Below are 24868 nucleotides of genomic sequence, written 5' to 3' on the forward strand. Positions count from 1 at the left end.
ACGAAGTCTACCCCTACTGCTCTGCCCGACAAGATGTCCCCACCCTACTCCCAGCCCTCCTTCCCAACTCCATGGCCTCCTCCTTCAGCACCAGCCCCCTCTGGCCTCATCGCACTCTCCTCGTCCTGTCCTAGGCTCCTGAACATCAGAGGCTGGGTCTCCACTTCCCCTAGCACAGGGCCTGGTACAAATTTCCATAATTGGCTTGACTACTGTTTTTTCCTCCCCACGCTGAAAAATCCATCGTCCACCTTGGCATTTTGCAAAACCTTAATCTGGGGACTTCCAGGGAAAACTGAATGTCACTTCCTGGAGACAAATGGCTTGCTTAGGTCTAATTAAGTTCATTTCCGTTTCCATTCCAAGGTCCGTTCTTGCTGACTCCTCTCTGCTTAGCCTGGAAGTGAGCCTGCTCGCTGTTCTCTGCAGCCCCACCCCACCGCAGGGAGGGCTTGGGCAGCACGGGGCCAGGGCCCCAAGCAGGCCATCCCGTCCCACCCGCTGGGCTCCTTGCCCATACTCAGGGCTCAGTGTCTCTGCATCCTGGCTGCACTGTCCACTCAGCCATGCTCCATTTCCCCACTAATAGCACTCTGGTGTTCCTTCAGGGAACAACTCCTCCCCCATGCTCAGTCTATGTGACTCAGGAGGGATCTGTCCCCACTCCAGGGGCATGGAATGTGGTCCTAGCCTGGTAATCAGCATACACATTCCTCCAGGCATTGGTATGGCCTTAGAGATGGATGTCTGATGTGGATAGGACCAGCTGGTCCTATCAGATGACCCCCAGGAACTGTGCCAGAGCCACTGGGAAGAGGTACCTCCCTTTCCATTTAACTCCAAATGGGGAGGAAGTAAGTCTAGGGGTCACCACATAGAACCTGAGAAGGATTCCAACAGGGTGGAAGTCAAGACACAGAGAAAATAAGCCCTAATGATACTCATTAAAGCCTCTGAAGCTGAAATTACTCCTGAACTTTCCAACAAATGAAACCCACACACCTCCCCCGCTTTGTTGCTTCAGCTAGTTTGTGATGGATTGAAGTTTGGAATCAGCTCTTGCAGTGGCCTCTATCTGGACAGAGTCCCGCCACACAGGCAGCCCACTTCGGGAGCCTCCCAACAGAGAGTCGGGGTTTCCAAGTCATTTCTGGTACATACACCTGGGTCTGTTTGGCTGCTCATTCCCATTTCCGAGAGCCGGACAGCAGGAAAGCAATCTGATGGGCATCCAACATTCCACTCTGCTGGGTAGGACAGAGATATATCTCTGTGGCCCAAGCCTCCCAAAACCTCCCCCAACAAACTTTGCCATCAGGAGCCCTCAGCCGCCTGGAGGTCTCAGATCCAGGTGCATGGCTGGGAGACGGCTCTGGAGTCCTGGAGCGGTCTGGATCAAACTGGGGCCCCAGTGCCTTCTAATACCAGACTTGACCTGGGGGCAGGGGACAGGAAGAGGCTATTAGACGACCTTAGCAGAGGAGGAAGGGGCCACAAGCCCCCCCCCCCCAAACACACAGCCTTACCCTCCCTCCTTAACTAATTCCAGTTCTTAGTTTGTCTGAATGATGCTGCCTGCTCACACCTGTCACCCTGCAAGGCCCTGAGTGCACCCTCTACTCTCACTCACTCAGTTTTCAGACCCAGTCACCGTCTCAGTAGGCACGTGGGCTTTGGGGACCCAGGACATGAGGACAGGGACAGCCTGGATGCTGGAGCAGAGGCCACCAGAGCTTTCTTGTCAGCCAAGTTCACTGCCCCGTGTAATGCACAGTGACCCACATTCTCCAGCAGCAAACGTCAGACCTCCTTCCCATCAGTGTACTCCCGAAGGAGACCAGGGGCTCCTCTCGGCCCATCCCAGCAGAGGACTAGGCTCTTTGTTTGCCTGAGATGAGCTCTCCTTCCTGGCTGCTTCCCTAATCAATCTCTCTCAAAATATCTGCAGTGAATCACGGTTGTTGAAGTCATGCTTTTCACTTACAAAGCACTTCTGCATTCATTACCCTATTTAACCATCTCCCTGTCCTCGAAGGCATACAGAGTAGGGGCTTTTGTTCCAATGTGACAGATTGAGAAACTGAGGCCCATGGAGGCTAAGTGAACCTCCCAAGGTTTAGCAGCAGGCTAGCAAAGTGATCAAAATTCAAGACCTAATCTTTCTGGCTCCTGGGCTGGGGTCTTTGTCTCCAACCCAGCTTTTTCTAAGCCCCTTCCTTTCACTCTTGATATGAGTTTGTCTTTGTGTGCAGATTAGTTTTGGAAGGTGACCACGTGGCAAGGCTCACAGGGCAAACACTGCTGGTTCCTGTAATGATCATTCTTGATATTCTGTAACTGATGATTTGGCCTCCTGAAATCATGGGCCAAACTAATGACCAAAGTCGTTTCTACCCCTATGATCCCTGTGTTTTCCTGGACACTCAGTTAGCAGACTGGTTCCTGCTGTAACGCTTTCCACTTCGTGGATTTGATGACCCACAAGCTGTCCCGGCCCCTTGAAATATTCTGATTCTGGGAGCATACTTCTTACTACCCACTATTCTTCATCGACATTATATTATTGTTTGAGTGAATCCAGCTCTGAATTCCGACTACTGAGTCTCTTCTTGACCAAACCAGCTCCATCACTGACTTCCCTATGTTTTTAAATGTTTGTTGAACTGAATTGAATTGAATCTCCAGTTGAATTAAACTATAATTAAATCCTACAGGAAAGAGGGTGCTGGGCACTGGAAAGGGGGAAGAAATGAAGATGTTGTCCCATCTTCTTTTAGAATTTAATCCTATCACAGGGGAGTGAGTGCCCAGCCAGAGGTCACTGGTCATCAGAGCTAACAAGTGACATGTCCATACAGTCAAAGCTGGACATCCTTGGGGAGAGGAGGTTCCAGGCCTTGGCATCCACTCTGCCCAGTCTCACTGGTACAGCATCCACCTTCACGTCACAGCATCTCTTTCTCTGCAAAGCCTCTCTACTCTCACCCAGCCTGGAGGCCCCAGTACTGCCGGGCAGTGGTTTCTGCCAGTGTCTGTTCTGACCACTGTGTCCAGGACACCCCCACATATTTTCAGTATCACCTGTCACATCCAGTTCTTCTCTCCCATTCTGGCCCCAAGCTCTCTTCCAAGCAGCCCCTCAAATTCAGGCCTCCTTGCTTCCTGCCTGGGCCAGTACAGCCCCTCTGCTTCAGTCTTCTCACTCCAGGCTCTCTCCCAGTCCTCTGTGCACTGCTGTCAGAGCTCCCTTCTGAAACTCTGCTTTTAGTATTCTGCTTCTTTGCTCAACAACCCTCAATGGTCCTGGCTGCTGTTAAGACAAACCCAGAACTCTGAAGCTACACAGCAGAGACCTTGTACACAGCCTGTATATCTGACCTCCCCCCCCATGTTGGAACCCTCTCCCTCCACCAGACTGTCCTCTTGACGAGACTGCCCCACCTTCTCATTTTGTGCACATCGTTCCCCTTCCTGTAATGCCCTCCTGGCTCCTCTCCATGTCCATCCATCCCCAAGGCCAGGCTCATGTCTCCTCTCCTCTGCCAAGTCAGCCCAGGCCAGCCAAGGCCAGGGAGCCGCCTCTCCCCAGGTGCCCTGGCTCTGACTGTCGGTGCCTGCCCCTGATGCTCAGCTCTGATGGCCTCTGGGCGGCCACTCACTCTCCTCCAATCTGACTACCTTCTCCAAAGAAGATGGCACAGCCACATCCTTATTTCTTCTTCCTCACCATTGCTCAAAGCACCCTTTTCCTACAATATTTAATTATAGTTTATTTCCATTTTACTTTTGGTTCAATTCAATTCAATTCAACAAACATTTCAACGTCTACATTGTACCAGGCTCTGCACTAAACCCTGGAGGCACAGAAGGCTTGTGGTCTAGAAGCAGAAACAGGCTCCAAGGTAGACAATCACTCGTGGTCGTATGTTAAGACAGACAAAACTACAGGGCTGCAGAAACACTGGCCAGGACTGGGAGCTGGGCAGGAGCGCCCCTAAGGGGTACTTAGCAGGGGTGAGGGTCTCTGCCATCCAGGATCTTCTGTCTGGCACTTTGGGGACAGCAGGAACTCAAGAGAGGTTTGTCGAATCCCGACTTAACCGAACAGCTTCTGGCTGTCTTTCCTGAGGGATTCACCCCTACTAGTCCCATTCTCCATGAGGAGGTAATCAAGAGCTGACCCTGAATCACAGGCAGCCGAGAGGTGGCGGGCTCTCTCTCCAAGCTCGACGCTGCCGTTCTTGACTTGTCACGTGGGCAGAGCAGGGCCAGATGGGTTAAGTGACTTGCCAAGGTCACTCTCTCTTTAAAGGCTGGGCTAAGAAATGTCTTGGGACTTGAGTCTTCGAAAAGAAAGAGGAGGAGCGGAAACAGCTCCGTGCCGCCCAGCTAGCAAGGGCAGCGCGGGCACACAGCATGGGTGGTGGGTTGGAGTCCAGAGCCTGAGCCTGTAGCCAGCACGGGGCTGGGTGTTTTGGCTGCCGACGGGAATGTGTGAATGTGGGAGTGCAGGCAGGGGTGGGCGTGCATGTGCGAGTGCAGGTGCTCCGGTGGGTGCCGAGGGCAGCCTGGACCATGGTGCTGGGGTGGAGTGGGAGTGTGGGGAAGCTGCAGGGCAGGTGTGAAGTGTGCTGGGCTGGGTGAGGTGTGAGAGTGACCGGTGTGCACCAGGCTGTGGGTGAGTGCAGGGTGAGTACTGCTGTGGCTGGATGAGGCTGTAAGTGCAGACCTTTTCCCCAGGGACAGCTGAGTTGGGCGAGAGACAATGAGCTCAGTCCTGGGGCTGCGCCACCCTCACCCCCTGCCTTCGGCCCGGCCAGGCCTGGCTACCCACCTGTGCTGTCATCATAGACCACGGTGGCCGATCGCCACTTGAGGTACTGGACCAGGTCGAGGATGGCGTGGCTGAGAGAGGCATAGTCCGGGTACAGGTTCACGTAGAAGGTGTCTTTGTTGTCCAGTGGGTGGTGCTTCCAGCGCAGCTGGATGTGGGGCACCTCCAGCGCGTTGCAGATGGACTGGACAGCATTGGTGCAGGAGCCCTGGGATGGTCCAAAGATCGCCACCACCCCCAGCGCCAGCTGGTCACAGGCTGCACAGAAGGAGGGAGGGAAGGATGGTACAGGGGTCAGCGCTGTCTTATCAGGCAGCGGGCACTGTAGGCATGGGAGGCAGTGATCCTGGTGATCCCTCTGAGGGTGGACAACTGATGAGCTCTCTGAATCTCAGTTTCCTCATCTGGAAACTGGGGTTGTGATAGCCTCTGCCTCATGGGATCACAGGAAATTCAAATGAGATAATGAGTATAAGACACTGCATAGCACTTGTGAAATAGAAATGATAATTTTTCTGGACATTAACATTGCTGTGATTAGAATCACCAGCTCTGTATCTGGCCCTATTCTGGGTGGGGGGGATGTTAAGTAACACATAGGAATGAAACACATACCTGCTGACGCCTCTTAAACCTCCAGCCCCTACTGTTCCCTAAAATCCAACTCATATGTCTCACCTCTCACACACCATCGCCATCTGGATGTCTAAGACGCATCTCAGACCTGTTGTGTCCAATACCTAACCCCCTCTTCTCCTCTCAGCCTTCCCCATCCCAGTATATGACCGCTCCACAGTCCCAGTGCCTTATGTCCCAAACCATGGTTTTGTCTTGACTCCTCTCCTCTTATAACCCACAACCCAACCCACCAGCAACTCCTGTTGCCTCACCTTCCAAGTATATCTGAATCTGATCACTTCTCTCCACTCCATTCTCATCCAAGCCACCATCATCTTTCGCTTGCAGTATTACAGAAGCTTCCTTACTGGTTCTGGCATCCTCCATAATCTTCCCTACCATCTTGCTTTTCAGAACCTAGGGTGAATGAGCCCCTTGCTCCAAGAGCTCCCATTTTACTCAGTCTAAAAGCTAAAGTCCTTACAATGATGAATGTGGTCCTGCTGTTGTAGCTTCTCCCCATTTCTGTTCCCTTCACCACCATCATATTGCTGACTTCATCTTCCACCCTTCTTGCCCTTCCTCACAGCCCTCAAGCCCCACTGGCTTCCATGAAGTTCCTCAAACACACTAAGCTCATGCCTGCCTCAGGGCCTTTGTACTTACTGTCCCTTCTGGCTGGAATGCTCTTCCCTCAGATATCCACATGACTCCCTACCTCCGTCCCTCCAGGTCTTTGTGTCTTAGTGTCTTAACAGCAATCCCTATCCAGCCACACTTCCAAAAACCCATACCTGCTTTGTTTCATTATTAAATGACCACCGAAGTCTTGTTCATTTGTTGACTTTCTCCTCCCACTAAAATGTAGTAAGCTTCAGGGAGGCAAGACCTTGATCTATGCTGTTTCTTGCTGTATCAACAGGGATTAACACAGTATCTGGTCTGAGTAGGTGTTTAATCGACATCTGCTGAGTGAATGGATGCTGAATCCCTGCCTTCAAATAGTTCACATTCCTGGGGGAGGCCGAGGGCTCAGGCAGGTCAGATAGCAGATGCTTCTGGGAAGGGCAGACATCAGTGGGCACAGCAGAGCATGAAATGAGAAGACCCAGGACAGCTGGGGCACAAAGGAGGCATTGGCTCATGCAGGGATTGTGCCTAAAAGATCCATAAAGTGGGACCTCTCAGGGGCAGTCAGGGGGTGGGCTCCCCAGGGGCTGCTGTCCTTTTTCTGCCAACTGTCTCTAGTTTTCCTCTGGGCTCCACTGCCTTTCACACTTTCAGCCTCTGAGGGGTAGGGCCGGTGACCTAGACCCAAGGCTGACTGCTCACTCACCACCCCCAGGCTACAGCCATTTGTTTAGAGGATGGTCATGTGATCAGATGGAGCCAATGGGATGGCATGAGACTTCCCACTGAGAGGGGGGCTCTTTCTGCTATAAGTGGACCTGGGAGGAGGCAAGAGCTGGAGGTGCAGTAGCCACCTGTGTTCACAGAACAAGCACAGTGCTTGTCTGCAAATGGAGTCAGGGTGGAGGTGAGCAGAGCTGAGAGAGAGAAAGAAAGATGAGCCCCACCATCAAGTGGAACCCTGGACTTTGGTTACATGAACCAACACATACTTTTTTTGCTTCAGCCAGTTAGGATTTGGTTTTCCGTCACTTGCAACCATTGGCTGGAGCATCAGTACACCCACCTGTCTGTGGCCATGGGAGCCACGCTATGTGTACATGGATGAATATATGACTGCAGGTAGGAGGCAAGACATGGATCCGCAGTGGACTCAGACATGTCCTGGCTGCCAGCAAGGCCCTCTGGGAATGACCTACCAGGCTCAGGCCTGCCCCTGAGATTTGCAGGGCCCAGGGCCAGAGAACAAAGAGAGGCCCACATACCTTGTGGCTTAATATTTAAACACAAGTCAAGCTAACAAACTGTTATATAAAATATGCCCTTTCCTTCTACCTTGGCAGATATCCCTTCATCACAAGCTGGCCAGTCAGGTGAGAATGGAGACCTCTCACACTCAGTGACGTGGGGAGAGGTGGCACCAGCCACCACCCTGTCCCCTTCTCTTTGACCACTGGTTCTACTCGGAACCATAAAGGGCCTTGAATTCCCCCATGTGGACACCCCACTTCTTATGCCCAAGCTCTGTCCACACGCCTTGCAAACAGCTGTCCCTTGGTCACTCCTAGATAGGGCCTAGGGGTGTGGCCACAGCAGCATGGCTTTCCCTCTGGAGGACAGCCCAGGGCAGAGGCGCATGCAGGCCTGGAGGGGGGGGGTGCAGAGCCAACTGGGCAGAAAATTCAGAGTTCTAGATACTCGGAGCAAAGCCAGAAGGGCAGGGAACAGGCTCTTGCTGGGCAAGTCTCCTTGGTCTCACTGACCCCTCGTCCTGGGGGGAGACGCCAACCAGAGGAGAGGTGAGGGCAGCCCCTCCAAAGCACAGGCCCTGGGAAAGGGCCCCTCTTGCCTGGGCTAAGTGGTACCAGTGGATCCAAAGATAAAGGGTGGTTTTGAATTGGTCAGAATGTGTGGTCTTTAGGGTATTTTTCCTCTCCACTGACATCTGCCCCTCTTCCCTCACTGCCTCCTAGGAATAGGAGATATTGTTCAAAGTAGTTATTTCCCCTGAAATTGGTACTTCCCCCAAGAACACCAGAGAATGCCATTCTGGTCTGGGCGAAAGATAGAGCCCTCTGGGGGGTGGGCTGGTTATTGCCAGGAGTCTGCTGGAGCCACCTGGAACACAGGAGAGCACGGCCACGTGTGGGAGGCAGCAGGGCCAGCACAGAGGGCATCTCCTGGGTGACCAGGACTCCTCGTGGCCAATGCCAAGTGCAGGAGAGGACACACAGTGGGGCACATGGTGCGTTCCTGGTGCTCCTACAGTTGTGGGACTGGAGACCAAGTCAGGGAAGCACGGTTTTATCCCTGCTATTGTCACCCTACAGTGAACAAACCTCAGCATCACTCTGTGTGACTGTGTGTGTGTGACATAAACCCCGGTGACAATAAATGCTCCAAAAATTGGAACTCTAGGTTTGCTGGTAAATGGTCCAATTTGGGGAAGGTCCTTTTTGGGGCCCTGCCCCCAGGAGGGCATGCCTTGACCTATACTCTCACTGCCCGTTCACACTGCTCTTCTGCTCTCTGGGTGTCTTGAATGTCTCTCTGACCACTGTCCCCATGCAAACAGCTGCTCCCCAAGCCATCCTGTAGCCATGGAGGCTGGATACCAACATGGAAGAGATGGTGAGAGTGAGTGACAGCCATCCACTGTCCCTCCCTCCCTCTTGCCCAAACCTGAGGAGACAGGCACCCTGTGAAACCTGTAGGTTTCTCTCATGCTCTACCTCCTCCCTCTGTTTTGAACTTTCCAGCTGTCCTCCATGTCCCTGGTTTCCATTCCACTATCTCCCATCTCTACTCTTTTTCTTTTCCTTCTAGGACCTTCTGACTGATGACTTGGTCAAATGACTTTTGTGTCTCATTCCTTCCACTACCCTCTCCAAGAACCTGTCTTTTGGATTTCCCATTTTGATCCATGCCTTGAAGCAGGCAGGCAAATGCTGCTCTGCCACCCTCATCCTCAAACAGCCCAGTCTTTTGGGTCATACCCCCTGCCCGGGGCCAAGGTCTGGGGATCCTGTTTGACTGAGGCAGAGGAGAGTGGACCAACCACAAATTATGATGATGCAGAGGATTATAAGAGGGATCTTGAAGGAAGTGATTTTGATTCTGACACCAATTGTGAGGCTAACGATAAAGGAAACTGTGATGATCCTTGGGATAGTTGTGATGGTGAAGACCATACTGTGAGGCTGTTGATGATCATGGCACTGATGAGGGTGGAATGATGATGATGTTGTGACAATGGTGGGATGGTGATGAGGGACTGACAATGATAAATATGTCAATGCCATGTCAGTAATGGCGATGATGATGGTAGGAATGATGATGATGATGTAAGTGCTCATAAGAGAGGAGGTGATAACAATGTTGATGGTGATAACACTAATGGTGGTGATGATGGTGGTGGTGATGAGAGATGATGTTAAAGATGCTGATGTCATGACGGTGATGGTGATGATGACGGGAGGGGCAGTGATGTTGGCAAGGATATGAATGGGGGTGATTACAATTTCAATGATACTGATAAGATTAGTGATAATGACGTGACTATAACAGAGATAACAATAGTAGGAATGATGGCGACGATGTTGGCATTGATGAGACTGGTGACGATGAAGACGTTGCTGTCACTACAGTGATGCTGCTGATGATAGTAGGGGCTATGATGGTAGTAGGGGCTATGATAGTAGGGATGTGAAGAGTGGAGGTGATAACCATGGTTGATGATAAGTGATGACAGTAATTGTGATGATAGTGCTTTGGTGTTGACAGAGGTGACAATGATGTGATATGATGATAATGACCACACTGGGCTTCATTCTAAAAGTCACAGTGGTTAGAGCTCCCTGTTGGGTGGCAGGAGACATCAGTTGTGCTCGTCAACATTTTCTTCCCCATGCTTCTCTCCACATCCCTTTCTTCTCCCCTGCATGTTATTTCCACCCTCCGAGGCTCTTCCAGTCCCCAAAGGGACCAGGGTAGGGGTACAGCAACAGGAGCAGCAGAAGCTTTGTCTCCAGATGTTTCCCGGGCAGCAGCCTGCCCTCATTCTGGCAGCCCTGGGCACAAGCAGCAGTAATTACATTATTTGTGGCTTCAATTTTGAATCCATTTTCTGGTCATTTTACAGTAACTCAGTGGTTCACAGTCATTGCAGGAGTCCACAGCCTGAATGCAATTCCCCCCACCCTCTTTCCATGGCAATTGTAGTTAGAGCAAAAATTATCCCAATCAATTTGTGTCTTAAAAGGAATCGAGCAGCCCAGAGAATAAGTGAAGGGAGAGGAGCCTGGGGAGGGCTGGGTCGATTCCAGGCCCACTCCGGTCAGGCTTGGAAGAAAACACAGACGCTCTCTGGGCTATTGGCTCAGACACTGCCTGGCAGTCACTCATCTTTTAATTTTCCACAAAACATTTAAAAATAAAGACAATAAGTGAAAGTCCCTGTTAATGAGGAAAGGCCTCCTGGGCCTCATGTGGAGGGAAGGACTAATTTAACCAGAACTGGCAGGGCAGCCTGTACGAGGCTCTGTGCCTCTGTATCCCCTCAACTCATATGGCCTGAGGGGGCTGGGTCCAGCTGTGATGAGAACATTTGCCTAGGGAAAATGAATTATCATTGGGTTAATTAGAATTAGGTCCAAGTTCACCCCCTACCCCAGGAAGAACCCTAATGATGCTCCAGAGGAATACATTTTTAAAAACCAAAGATCAAAAGGAAAAATAAAGATCACAGAACATGGGTTTCCTGGAGGGATGGAGGATGCCCAATGGGGAGCATGATCCAACAGCAGAAATGCCTCCAGGGTCAGACAGTGGTGCTTCTAACCACAGCAGTGGTCTGTCTTAGGTATATTATCAGAAGGACATTAAGGAAGAGTGGAGCTGCTTAAATTTTTTTTATTGAGATATAATATAGTACAGTAAAGTGCATTAATTTTAAGCACAGACTTTTACGAATTTTTATATATAACTTCATTCATGTAACTACTACTTAGATAAAATATAGAACATCTCCATCACTTAAGAAGGTTCTGTCTTCCCCTTTCCAGTTAATAGCCACTGTACTCCCTCCCTGAGACAGGATCTCTGTTCATTCACTTATAACACACCTGTGAGTCTCATCCATGATGTCGTGCGTAGCAAGAGTTGGTTTTGGTTTTATTGCTGATTCAATCCCGTTGTATAAATGTACCCCCAGTCTGGCCATTCTTTTGTTGATGGGCCTTTAATTTATTTCCAGTGTTTGGCTATTATCAAGAAAGTGGCTAGGAACCTCCTTACAGACATACATTTCACTTTAGTAGATACTTAAAAACAGTTCTCCTGAGAAGTTGAATCAGTTTTCACTCCAACCAGCATTGTTGAGGAAAAAACACACCTCACCCTCTACCTCCCACCATGCCCAGAAAATCAATTTGAGATAGATCATAGAGCTAACTATGACAGACAAAACAGTAGAGCTTCTAGAAGAGAACATAGGAGGATATCTTCATGACCTTAGGGTAGACAAAACAGATCACAAAAGGCATTAGCCATAATGGAAAGTATTGATAAATTAGACTCCTTTAAATTGAAAACTTTGCTCCTCAAAATATACTACTAAGAGAGTGAAAAGGCCAGCTCGTCTGCAACAGATGCATGCAATATGTAGATCCAACAAAGGATGCATATCCAGAATATATAAAAGACTCCTACAAGTCAATGAGAAAAGACAAGCAACTCAATTTTCAAAAGTGGTTCAAAGGCTCCAAAAGGCACTCCAGGAAGGAGAAGCTCTAAATGGTCTATTAGCATATGAAAAGCTGCTCAATACCTCCGGCCAGCAGGGAAATGCAAGACAGAACCACAATGAGACATCCACAACGTAAACCACCAAAAAGAAAACTGACTTTATCAGAGTCAGCAAAGACCTGGGCCAACTACAACTGTCATGCATGACTGGAGGGCATGCCAGTTGGTACAGTAACTTTGGAAAACCATTAGGCTGGACATATGTGCATCCAATGACCTTGCACTTCCACTCCTAGGTATGTACCTAACAAAAAATGTGCACATGTGTGCACCAAAAAACATCTCTAAGAATGTTCATAGCAGCACTACTCTGTGGCCTCAGGTGGAAACAATCAAATGTCCAACAGTAAATTTGATTTTTAAAAACTGTGGTAGATTCATATAATGGAACACTATACAACAATGAAGAACAAGAGACCACTGCTATATCCAACAACAGAGATGAATCTCACAGATCTATTGTAGGGTGAAAGAAGCAAGACTCAAAAAAGCACATGGTATTCTATTTATGTAGAGTTCAAAAACAGGTAAATGAGTGTATGGCACCAGCGGTCAGAACCATGACTCTATAGCACAGCAATGAAGAGGCAAAGGGAGGGCAGTCTTGCTGAAGAGATAGACAATAATTACACACTGACACACATCCGGCATCAGAGGTGAGAAAAGAAAGTCCACAGTGTTTATAAGATGGAAGCAGGGAGATCTAACCTTCTCTGGGGGCTTGGGGAGGGCTCCCCCTGAAGATTAGAAGTGAGGAGAAGGAGGAGTTATTTAGACAAAGGGCAGGGCAGTGTGGGATGGGGAAAGGAATTATAAGCAGAGAGAAGAGCACGAGTAAAGCCCTGAGGTCAGAAGAAGCATGGCCCCCTGAGTACGGCACAGATGGCTAGAATCCAGGGGCTGAGAAAGCGAGCGGCACAGACGTGGCTGGAGGGTCATGTTGGGGCTAGACTAGACAGGACTACAAATAAACAGGTCGTGTGACCTGCTGTAGGGTAGGTAGGGGCTGTAGCTTTGGTCACTTCAACCAATCTGGCTGGACTTTCAGTACTGAGTGTTTCTGTCTCAGGTCTACTCACCTACCACCAGGTAATTCCACATAGTGTGAGACTGTGAGTTCCTGCTGGAGGAAGTGCCTTCGGAAGGCTCTGAAGCTCTGCCCTGGGCTCACTGCCGGGAAAGGTCCCTGTGCTGAACGGCAGGTGCACCACTAGAGAGTCATCATATTCTTTTAGTGAGTTTTAGAAAAAATGGGCAGAAGACAGCCCAGCCCTTTGGGGTGGTTGTGTCCCACGTGGGCCTCTGTGTTCTGTCCCCAGGCATTTGTTCTGTGTCTTTTTACCTTTTTACCGAGCAGTTTTAAGTGAGTTAAGTGAGTTCAGTCATTTTCTAGCTGGACAAGGCCGGGCAGAGGGTGCCAGCATGGACTCTCAGCAGGGAGGTGGAGACCTGACTGCACGGTGTTGGCTGCAGGGCATGCTGGGAGAGAGCTAGGAGGATGTGGGCAGTGAGGAGTGCATGCCAGCACAGGGAGAGGAGGGATGAAGTGATGACAAAGGACCACTCTTTAAGGCTAATAGGATGGGGTGCCTCTAGTCTGTGTGCAGGTTGACACTGAGGCAGTGGCCTCAAAAATGTCAGTGGTAACAGTGTTTAATGCCGGGACCCTCGCCAACCTCCACCAACCTTCAGCGCACAAGGTGTGGAGAAGCAAGGTGGGTGAGTCAGGGACCAGCAGTGAAGCACCTGTAGGTGTGAGGCCCTTGACCTGATGGCTCAGTGTGTGGAAAGCAAGGCAGCCAATGTGATAAGAACAAAGTCCAATAGTACCTCATATATGCCAGACACTGAAGTGCCAAGCACTTCAGAGGTGTGCCCATTTCATAGATGAAAAAACTGAGGCACGGGGCATATTGTGGAAGGTCACACAACTAATATCAGAATGGATAGGGTGCAAGTCCAGGCAGTCTGGCTCCAAGCCCATACTATGCTGCCTTTCTGTGCTGAGATGTGTACCCACAATGGGACTTTGGAAAACAGAGCCAGCAGCAGGCAGCACCTTGGCAGGTCTGCACCTGAGAGTCCAGGAGACCTTGATTAACTCCTGAGAACCCCTTAGAAAGACCAAGGGGAGCTTGTGGATGGGCCTTAGTCTTCCCAAGATGCATGGATAATGCTCAACTGACAGAAATCCTGGGCAATGATGCTCAGCTTCCCGCACCCCATTCTCACACTACTCATTCATTGATTCATTCAACGGTCATTTCACTGAGCATTTACTATATGCCAGTCTTGTAGGTGCCAGGCTGTATCAGTTAACAGGAGAGAGACTTCCTTTCAGAGGTGTTGGAAATAAGGGGAAAGACATTAAATACATACAATTATTTAACTACAAATTGTGACAAGGGCCTTGAAGAAGAAAAGCAATGTGCTATGACAGCATATTATAAGAAGGATGACCTAGACTTCCCTAGGAATGAGATTTCTTAGGTCCAAGATTTTTTTTAACAGTGTTGCATGGAATTCGAGGGTTCTTTGGAAGTTATTTCCAGAGTTATCTAAGCCTTTACATTAAATTCTAAGAAACTATATATATTAACTGCATTTTTAAAGACAGGGACAAAGAACATACTTGTATACTCAAATGTGCCATATGCCACATTGGATACTGCTAGCTCATTGAGGTATTGACAAGTTACCTTGTTTTTTCCTTGAGGATCTTGGAATAAAGTTCAGTCTATGCAGTCACTGGAGTTTATTGTAAATGTACCACTAACGTGAAAGAACGCAGCTCAATATTTGATTTTTTAAAATTCAGGTGTGAGGAAAACTGGGTTTACTACAATTATTTTTGTGAACTATGGTTTTCTGGTTATTATGCAGACTAAACAAAAATATGGAGATGTACTGAAAGCTAAAACCAATGTCAGACTTCAAGTGTCATCCACAGCCTCTGGGTTCAAACTGTCATAGCCACAGAAACAGCTGTTTTTGTTTTCAGTAAGTCTTTTTATGGCAAGTAAATGTTGTGTATTTGAGCTCATACGTTATCTGTTTTATATATATTTTCCAAATACTGATATACTGTGTAGGATTTCAATGAAAGAAAAAATAAGTTTGAAAATGCTGGCTTTGATTCAGAGGCTTTGGAGACCAAGGCTAGCCTCCTTACCCATATCAGGCCCCCACCCCTCAGACCCACCCTGTTCCCCTGGCCCTTCATTCTCTCTTGGCCTCTGGGAACTCCTGAGGGACAACCCACTGATCCTGGGAGATGACACAGCCTAAGATGAACTGGGCCTGAGGCTGGTCCTGAAACCAGGCAGAAAAGGCTCTAAGCCTCAAATCAACCCAGAGCTTTGGCCCGTTTTCAGGACCTTGGACAGCAACCCCCACCCCGACCCCCCCACCCCCACCCCCCCCAGGCCAGGATGGCAGCGGTAGGGGCAGCGCACTCACCCTTCTTGGTGGCCTCAAAGCTGTCATGGAAGTGAATCCTCTGGATGTCGTAGGTCAAGGTTGTGTTGGGCAGCAGAGTCCTGTTTCTGTTGATGATGTTGGCAGAAAATCGAAAGGCATGTTCCTCAGCGTTCATGACCTGGGCGTTGGGGCCGTCTGCATACTCAAAGATTCCTCCTGTGAGAGATGGGTAAAATTGTGTGTGCTGGGGAAGGAGGAGGGCTGCTAAGAAAGCTGCTTGGCTCAGAAGGTTTTATGGGCAAGAATCTTTCCCCAGATATTTAATAGTATGCTAGGTAATTCCCACATGTAGAAGTTGTGCTGGGGCATAAAAAAATACGAAAATCCTCCCAGTTCATTTCACTCAGCTAGCAAATTCCTGATAACAGGGACTGACACATAGAGCCAAAATAAAATGACCAACTTGTGAATATTGCTATGAAAATTCCCTATTGAGTACTGGCAAGTAGAATCTAATAGAATATTTCAAGGATAACACACCATGACCACAGAGTTGTATTCCAGGAATGTGAGGGTGGTTCAATATAAAGAAATCTATGAAGATCATTCTGTCACATCAATAGTTCAAAGGGAAAAAAATATGATCAACTCACAAAATACAGAAAGGCATTTGATAAAATTCAATACCTATTGCTGTTAAGAATGCTTAATAAACTAGCTCCAGAAAAAACACTTCCTTGAAGCATCTTCACCTCAAATTGGCCTTTAATATCAACTAATGGTGAAACACTAGAGGCATTCTCATTAAAGGGGGAAAAAAAAGGAGTGTAAGGAATCACATCACACCATTAACCAATGAGATGAGAAGGAAAATGAATTTAGAGGCATACCTCTTGGAAAGAAAAAAATTCTTATTTGCAAATGATCTAAGTGCTTTCCTAAAAACTCTTGAAATAATCCCTAAACATGAAAACTAGTAAGAACTATTAGGAGAGTCAAGTTTAATGAACACAAATTAAGTGTTTCTTTAAATCAGCAATGACCAGTAAAAAATTTTTTTTATAATATTTATCTTTTTTTTAAATTGAAGTAAAGTCAGTTTACAATGTTGTATCTGGCAAAAGGATATCCTTTACAATATAAACAAAATATTAGGAAAACTAATCATAAACCAGTTCTAATATTAAAAATAACAAAACACCTTAAGTGAGAGACATAAAAATAGATTTAAATGAGGTGGCACATCATGTTCCTGGGTAGTTAGGGTCAAGGATCAAGGTGTCAGTTTTTCTCCAGATTACTTTTGCAGTTAAATGCAATTCCAATCTGAATCAAGAAGAATATACGTATTTTTTTTTTTACTTGACAAAATGACTCTAAAATACACCTAGAAGACTAAATAAAAAATGACAGCTTAAAAAGAGATGAGAGGTGACTTCCACTGCCAGATTTAAAATCTATCATAAAGTCAAAATAATTAAAACCATGTCCTAATGGCATATGGAAACACAGATAGATCGATGGAAGAAGATAAAAGCCCCCAGAAAGAGATTCAAGTAGAGATAAGTATTTAAGACATGATAAAGGTGGCTATTTCCAATCAGTAGGTAGAACATGAATTATTCATTAATTGTGCTCAGACAATTGTTCAATTATTTGGGAGAAAATTTAAGTAAGATTCCAATCTTAAGCTATATATCAAAATGAATTCCAGATGGAGTAAAGATTAAATAGCAAGAAAGTAAGGGAAGGAAGGAGGGGAGGAATACTATAAAAGTACCTTAAAAGACAATCTCTGTGAATATTATATAATATTGAGGTCTTCCTAGGCATTCCAATAAAGTCAGAAACCATAGGAGAAAAATTGGCAATTCCACAGAAATAACATAAAATGTGTATATGTCGAAACTACCATAAACAAAATTAAAATGCAAACAACAAACTTGGAAACAATATCCGTAACATATAAGCCAGTGTAAAGCTTGATGTTCTTATCTTATAAAAAGCACTTAAAACTCTTAAAAAGACAAATACGCCAATAGAAAAATGTGCAAAGGGCAAGCATGGGCATTTTACAAAAGAAAAAAAAATAATACAAAGGAGCTATTAACATATGAAGAAATGTGCATCCTCTGCGATAATCAAATAAACTCAGTTTAAACTAGCAATAAAATACCACTTTTTGCCTGAGTTATTGGCAGACATACAAAAGAAATTATAACACCCAGCTTTGCTGAGGGTGTTTGGAAACACACATTTGTTTTACTGTTGGTGGAAGTGGGAACTGGTACACCCACCTTCCTAGAAGGCCATTAGAAATGTATCAGAAAGCCTTAAAAATGCTCACATCTTTGACTCAATACCTCGGTTTCTAGGAACTGACTTCAATGACGGGCACACAGATCATGTATGAGGAGGTGGATCTAGAGATGTTCAACACCAGAGAAACAGTAAGTGAACGGCCATTTGCTCTACATTTCCACATGAGAGCAAAAATGTAATGATTTGGGAAATATCTATGATACATTTTAAGCAAAAAAAGAAAGTTATAACACAGGAGATGCAGTGTGACCCCACGTTAGAAAAGGAAGAATAGAAGGAAGAGGAGGAGGAATTTACGTCACTGACGTAAGAACAGGAAACATTTCCAAACAAAACAAGTGAATAGTCCTATGTAACAGATTTCTCATTTTGTTCCTTCTGCTTTCTTATTTCCCAAGTAAACTTTATTCTTTTACAAAATAAACTTCATTGAGGTATTATTTACATTAAGAAATTTCATCAGATTTACCCTGTTTTAGTGTTCAATGATTTTCAGTGAATTTACTAAATTGTGTGACCATCACAACCCAACTTCTGGACATTTCCATCACTCCAGTGAGATCCCTGGTGCCCACTTACAGTCAATCATTGTTTTCACCCCCAGCCTCAGGCAATCACTAATTTACTTTCTGACTCTGGAGATTTGGCTTTTTCGGGCTTTTCATATAAATGGAATTAGGCAATATGTGGTCTTCTGCACTGGCTCTTTTCACTGAGCATAATGTTTCTGAGGTTCATCCATGTTGTGATGTGTATCAGTACTTTATTTCTTTTTATTGTCAAATAGTAATACTTTCTATGGATGTACTGCGTTTTATTTACTCATTCACCACCAGTTGATGGGTATCTGGGTTGTTCAATTGTTTTGAAAATTAAAAAAAAAGAAGTGAATGTTTTAAAAAGTGAACAAATAAATCTGCTGCTCTCCCCACCCTGGTGCTGGTTCTCAAGCAGGCTTACAGTTTGTAACATGTAGTGTGCACGCACGTGAGTCTGTGTGGGGGTGCAAAAACACGTTGAGCACATGCATAAAACAAGACAAGAAGAATGCATCCCCAGATGTTAAGGGGGGGTTCCTTCTGAGGGGGAGGTTTATGGGTGACTTTAATTTCCTTCTTTGTGTTTTTCTGTATTTCCAAAAAGTTCTGTGGCGAACACATGTTCTATTTCTAATCAGAAAAGCCATCGTGTGATTGTGTATATGTGTTTAAAGGAAAGTAAGTGATCAAAATACCATATGATCTAGTAATTCCATTTCTGCAAGTATAATTTAGAAAAAGTTAGAAATACATAAACATTTATGTATGAGGATATTCTTGACATAATATTGAAAAAAAGTAGAAACAACTTGATGTTCAAAAGCAGAAGATTACTCAATATATTAAAATCCACCCATATGGCAGAACAAGTTGCAGGCATTCACAGTCAGGGTATAGGATGGCGTGATATGATGTCCGGGATTTGCTTCAAATTAATCTGAGAGGGGAGGATGTGAAGGGAGTGCTCATAGGACAGGAAAGGTCATGGGTTGCTGGTTGCTGGGGCCAAGTGGGGAGTACAGGGGGATTCACTATACCATTCTCCTTAAGCGTATATGACAGACACTCTCCACAATAAAATAGTCTTTAAAATAACAGTATAAATAAGACAAAAATAACAAATCATAGTAGTGCAATCAGAAAAGAGACACAATATTATCTGCAGATGCTTACTACCATTCTCTTAAAAACTCAAGAGAATCAGATGAAAACCTAGTAGAAAGTAAGGAGAAAGCTCATCAAATGGCCAGCATGTAAAACGTATATAGAAAAAAATGTATGCCGTCCTATAAACCAGCAATAAACAGTGAGGAATTTCAAGGGAGAAAAGAGACCCTATTCACAAAAGCAACAACAAAAAAATAAAATACTTTACAATAAATGTGCAATTCCTATATCAAGAAAACTACAAAACTTTACTGGGGGACATAAAAGAAGACTTGAATAAATGGAGAGACATAACTTTCTCCTGGAAGGGAAGGCTCAATATTGTAAAGATGTCAGTTCTCCTCAAATTAATTTATAAATTTAATGCAATTCCAATTAAAGTCAAAAAGGACATACCAGAAGGGCATACACTGAAATGTTAACAGAGGTTCTTTCTAGAAAGTAAAAAGATAATGGATAGCTTTTGCTTAGTGCTTCCCCAACCAACCAAGTCCTCTGCATTGAACAAGAACTTTGGTAATAAGGAAAAAAGCTTTTAAAAATTGCTCTTAAAAATATTTCATGATACAGAAAATGCTCACCTTCCCCCCGCCCCAACCAAAAGGCAACAAAATACTATTACAGTGTGATACTTATTTATCAAACAAAAGACGCATATCTGTATTTATAGAAAAAAGACTAGAAGGATTTGTATCCTGTTACTAGCGACCTTCTCTGGGTAGAAGGGGTTTTAACTTTTAATTTTGCTCTTTTTCAATCTTTTAATCTTGCTCTTTGTAGTTTCTTGATTTTTCCAAATTATTTCCAATGAATATGTATTATTTTTATTATTTTAAAATGTAAAAATTAAAAAAAAATCTTCCAAGAGAGCCTGAGGAGAAATCTAGTCATTACAGAGCCCTGTCCCAAAAGAAGGTCAAAGGTCATGGGACAATGGGCCATTTCCTAGGGCTTCACATATCCTTGCCTGCCTCTCAGACCTTGGCAGGTGGGGGGGAGAGGAGAGAGAGGGTCTCAAGCCTAGAGGATACACAATTCAGTTCCAAGAGTACCCACTGGTCTCTGCCCCCTGCCAAACTGTCACTGGGGGCTGGGATAAGAGAAGTCAGTCCTGGGTCCCTGCTCCCTAGGAGCACTCAGGTGACAATAAGCAGGTGACCATAACCAGCACGTGTGGTGCTCGGCTGTTAGACCCAGTAGTGGAGAGGTTCCCCACTCAGGCTCCAGTGACAGCCATGCCTCTGTCCAAACCCCAGCTCTACCCACTGGAGGAACTCACTCAATCTCTCTGAGACACAGTTTCTTCACCTAAAATGGGGCATGTACTTCAAAGGGTTGACTGTTGCAAGAAGAAAGAAAACAATGGAGCTGAATGTGTACCATTTGGCCAGGACTTAGTAAAGAGTAGTTATTAAAGGAGGCATGAAACAATGCTAGAAAAGCAAAATAAATTCTGAGCTTTCCACATTCTAGGGCAGGGGTTCCCAAACTTTTTCTATAAAGGAGAAGATAGTAAATATTTTTGGCTTCATGGGCCAGCTGGTCTACTTGACTTTTTGATTGTAGCATGAAAGCAGTAGATGATAAGTAAACAATGGGTGCGGCTGTGTTTCAATAAAACTTTGTTTACAAAAATAGGCAGTGGGCTGTACTTGGCCAGCTGGCTCTCTTCCATGGGGAAAGACAGCCTTTACCTCAGAGGTAAAAGCACCTTAAGGGCCTAGATGGAGAAAATAAGACAAAGATAGTACTGAATTGTTGTGCAAAAGAAACAAAGACGGAATGCTGAGCTTCCTTGTGGAGAGGATGGCAAAGAAGAGTCCAGGAGAAAGGGAATAGATAGGAAGTGAGCGCAAATGGGGAGAAAGAAGAGGACACTATATCCCAGGACCAAAGGCAGGTGAGGCCAGGGCAGGAAGGGCTGTGTTAACACAGTGACTCCTGGTGCTTAGTGTCCAGTTGGCCTAAATTACGCTGTCGTCTCCTTCCTTGCAGAAGCCCCATCATTAGTAAAATCAGTCACAGGAAACTGATCCCACCTTGTGCTCTTTGGGGACAGCGAAGGAAGGTGGGCAGAGCCCAGCAGAGGGCGAATCAGGACAGAAGGAGGACAAGAGGTGCAGGAGGTGGGATGAGAGGGGATGGAAGAGTCAGCAGAGAAGGAAGTTGGAACAGGAGGTGATTAGGAGAAACCTGAAGTCCTAGGGCATCTCAGATGTTTCTGGGGAGAGGCTCCCCCCATTCCCACCTCCCAAACACAGTGCAAGGATGGGAGTCATTCTACTTCAACACGAAGGGCAAGGTGACCCCCAAAGTTTGGGTGTCTAGGGACACCCAGGCAGCAAATACTTGGATACAGCAGAAAGGTTCAGAGAGTGGGTTCTGAAGGCAGTAGACCTGGGTGTGAATCTTGGTTCCATTCACAGGCTGCCCTTTTCTCTAGAGAATTGTTCCCAGTTACACCAAACCACCTTGGCCAGAAGGTTATATCACTCATCCCACCCTGGGGGGCAGCCTGCAGCTAATGACTGATTAATACTAGGGCTCAAAAAGGTGGTCCCCTTGCCTCAGGGTGGTATAACTCTGTGGTGCCTGTATGCTCCAGAGCCCCTCCCAACATCCCCACCTTGCATCAGACAAAGGCCAGATCTTACCTAAGACCACATCTTTGCTCAGTCCTGTCCCCTTCCCTGTCCTGCTTTGCTCACTCCCCTACAGGGTTTTCCTAAAGAGCACTCTTCCCTGCTATCAACCCCAGGCATCTGAATCCCTGAGTCAGGCTCTGCATCTGGGGAACCTGACCTAAGATAAGGGTGACGTTGCTCCAGGGAGAGTATCAATCACCTACGTCTCAGTGCTTTTGGAGAAAGGGAAGGGGGCACCAAACCTCAACAACTGGAAAACTTTTGAGGGTTCTTTTACCATCTGCCTTCTGGGTCCTCTTGACCTCCTTCTCTTTTGCGCAGAGGGCGCTATAGAGCAGGGAGCTGTGGAAGCTCAGGCTCTGATGGGCCAGGGTTCTGATCCAGGCTCCACTCATGGAAGACAGGCTGCTTTGGGTCTTGGCTTCTGGAGGGAGCACCCCACCCCACTTCCAGGCAGCGCCCCCATTCAACTGGCTCCTCTCCATTCTCTTTCTTCCCATACATTCCTCATGATCGTTATTTAAAGAGGCTAATAAGTAGGTTGGCACCGTTGATTAATGCATAATCTTAATCATGATTGCATAGTGTAATTGGCATTAATTTGAAGAGCCAGTTCATTATGAAAATAATTGTCACTGCTTTCTGCTTTAATAAAATGGAGCAGAGACACCAGGGCTGCTGAGGAAATGGGATGGGGTCTGTGTGTGTGTGTGTAGGTGTGTGTGTGCGCGCGCGCACGCGCATGTGCTGTGTGATGGGGCCCAGAAGATGTTAGCAGGGGTGGAGCACTAGTGCAGCTGGAATATTTTCTTCCAACAAAACCTTGAGTGGAAACCCAGTGGGTAAAACACATAACAACAACAATAATAATAACTGATCATGTGTCAGGGATGATGCCCAGGGCTTTCCACCCAGTTCATTGAATAACCTCTACAATCCCATTAGATAGAAACCATTATTGCCCCATTTTACACAAGAGAAAACTGAGGCCCTGAGAGGTTAAAGATGTTGTTTAAACTACTATGTGGTAAATTCTCTTCCGCAACCAAAGCCAGCTTGTTAGGGCCATTTGTTAAACCTTCAGGCGTTTTGAAAGCGAGTTACTAAAGTGTTGGCAGCTTGAAATCAGCCACCGTGAGAGTATTTATACCACAAAGATAAGCAGGTGCTACAAACGAGAGCTTTTTTTTTTTTTTTTTCCTGGAGAGCACAGTTACCCGCACACCATGGCCCAAGCCCATTTTTGTCACTGGGGCTCTTAAACACTGGATGCCACTGTTCCTGAGAAGGCTCTGGCGGCCCCAGGGCTCCACCAGGCACAGCACGAAAACCGCTGCTCAAAACTAACCTCATCTGCTGACAGCGAAAAGCAGGGCCCAGGGTCGGGGAGGAGGGCTGGAACTAGCTGTGCCAACTGGAGCCAACTTCCTTCTCACTCCTTCTCCAAGGTCACGTTGTCATGTTTCTAGAAACGTTCTGACTGCCCTAAGCATAAATGCCCTTATTTTTAAGATTGCTTTTTCTGTCTCTGGAAATGTGTCCAAATGGTGGCATGGCCCTGACTCCCACGTGAATTACAGTGACCTGGGTCAAGCTGAATGTGACCTCAAAAACCCCGTGCTGTCCTGCCACGTCTCATCATTCAGGGCAAGGAGGCAGCCCCCACGCCCCCTGCTGTCCCAAGACACACTCCTTCTGGGCAGATGGCCCTAGAGATCCCCCAATTGACAGGCCCTACCTCCGGCAGATGGGAGCAGAAGGCTGAGTTCCTTGCTTAAGCCCATGACCTCATGACTATCTAGGGCGTCTTGAGATTCTCCCTTCTTTCAAACAACTTTATGATCTTGACTTTGGCCTTTGCAAAAGCAGCCCGGCCAGCCCAGCCCGGAGCTGTGAGCCTGGCAGACTCCAGCAGGTTCAGCCACGTGCTGACACCCGTCTGGTGGCTAAGTCCCAGGAGACAGGCACGTTCCCAGTACCCCAGGCCCAGGCACGGTCTGTCCTCTGGGGCCTGAGTCTGTTCTTTCTTTTCTCATCTGCTTTGTTCTTTTTCTGAAGTTTCCAAGGTGTCGGAGAGATTAATTGAGATGCTGATCAGTGAGATTGTTGCTAACAGCTTCTTCCTGGGGCCGCCTCCCTGTCTGTTCTGATCAGGGTTCTCTCTTCTCCCTGCCAGGGCCCCTGCGGCTCTGTGCAGCCCGTGGGTTGGAAAAGCCAGGCTCTGCTCTCTACTGCACCTTAGCCAGCATTTTGGAGGGCCCTGGCAGTGCCTCAGGACCTGCCTTTCTGTGCCCTGGTCTCAGCAGGAGGAGGAGCTTGGGGGGACACATTGGCTGGCGTTCCCCCCGGGCATAGGATGTGGTTTGTAGACGGTAAGCAGTGCCCAGAGGAAAAGGTCCAGGGATGTGTTTTCTGAGGTCCTGGGCAAGGGATGGGAGACAAAGTGTATATGTGTCTCCCCTTTTGTGGATCTGTTGGTTGGTTGGTTGGTTCATTCATTCATTCATTCACTCCCCCAAATATTTTTTTGGCTACAGGTGTTAACAAGGACCCATACTGGGCACCAGACGACTCAAAGAGAGATCAGGCATACTCCTAGGTCTGTAGGAGCTCACAGCTTGGAAGAGGAAATGAGAGAAGGGGCATGAATAAGAGCACTCTAAGGGTGAAAACTCTCCACGCGATTAGAACGTCTAGAAAGCTGCAGAGACTCAGAGGAGAGGGCACTGTGGATGTCTCCATGGAGGAGGCAGCACCTGCCCTGCTCAGAGCTGAGCTGTGGAGGGCACACAGCACCAGCGGGGGAGAGAATGGCCTTGGGTGGTTCACGGGGATGAGGACTTGCGCTGGGGGAGGGCCAGTGGGGAGGGAGTAAGGCAGGGGCCAGG

At 46.9% G+C, this 24868-nt stretch overlaps 1 protein-coding gene across 1 annotated transcript in view; it reads right to left on the reverse strand.

The window, feature by feature from the left end:
- The window catches only part of GRIK3 (glutamate ionotropic receptor kainate type subunit 3), a 225596-nt gene that overhangs the window by 75442 nt on the left and 125286 nt on the right, over window positions 1-24868 (reverse strand). The window contains exons 2-3 of the mRNA XM_032495980.1: window positions 15347-15523; window positions 4835-5092 (exon numbers count right to left, since the gene is read on the reverse strand). Of these exons, the coding sequence (XP_032351871.1) occupies window positions 4835-5092; window positions 15347-15523 (435 nt within the window). The remainder of the gene's footprint in view (window positions 1-4834; window positions 5093-15346; window positions 15524-24868) is intronic.

The sequence above is a fragment of the Camelus ferus genome, chromosome 13 (assembly GCF_009834535.1).
Source record: "Camelus ferus isolate YT-003-E chromosome 13, BCGSAC_Cfer_1.0, whole genome shotgun sequence".
Taxonomy (NCBI): domain Eukaryota; kingdom Metazoa; phylum Chordata; class Mammalia; order Artiodactyla; family Camelidae; genus Camelus; species Camelus ferus.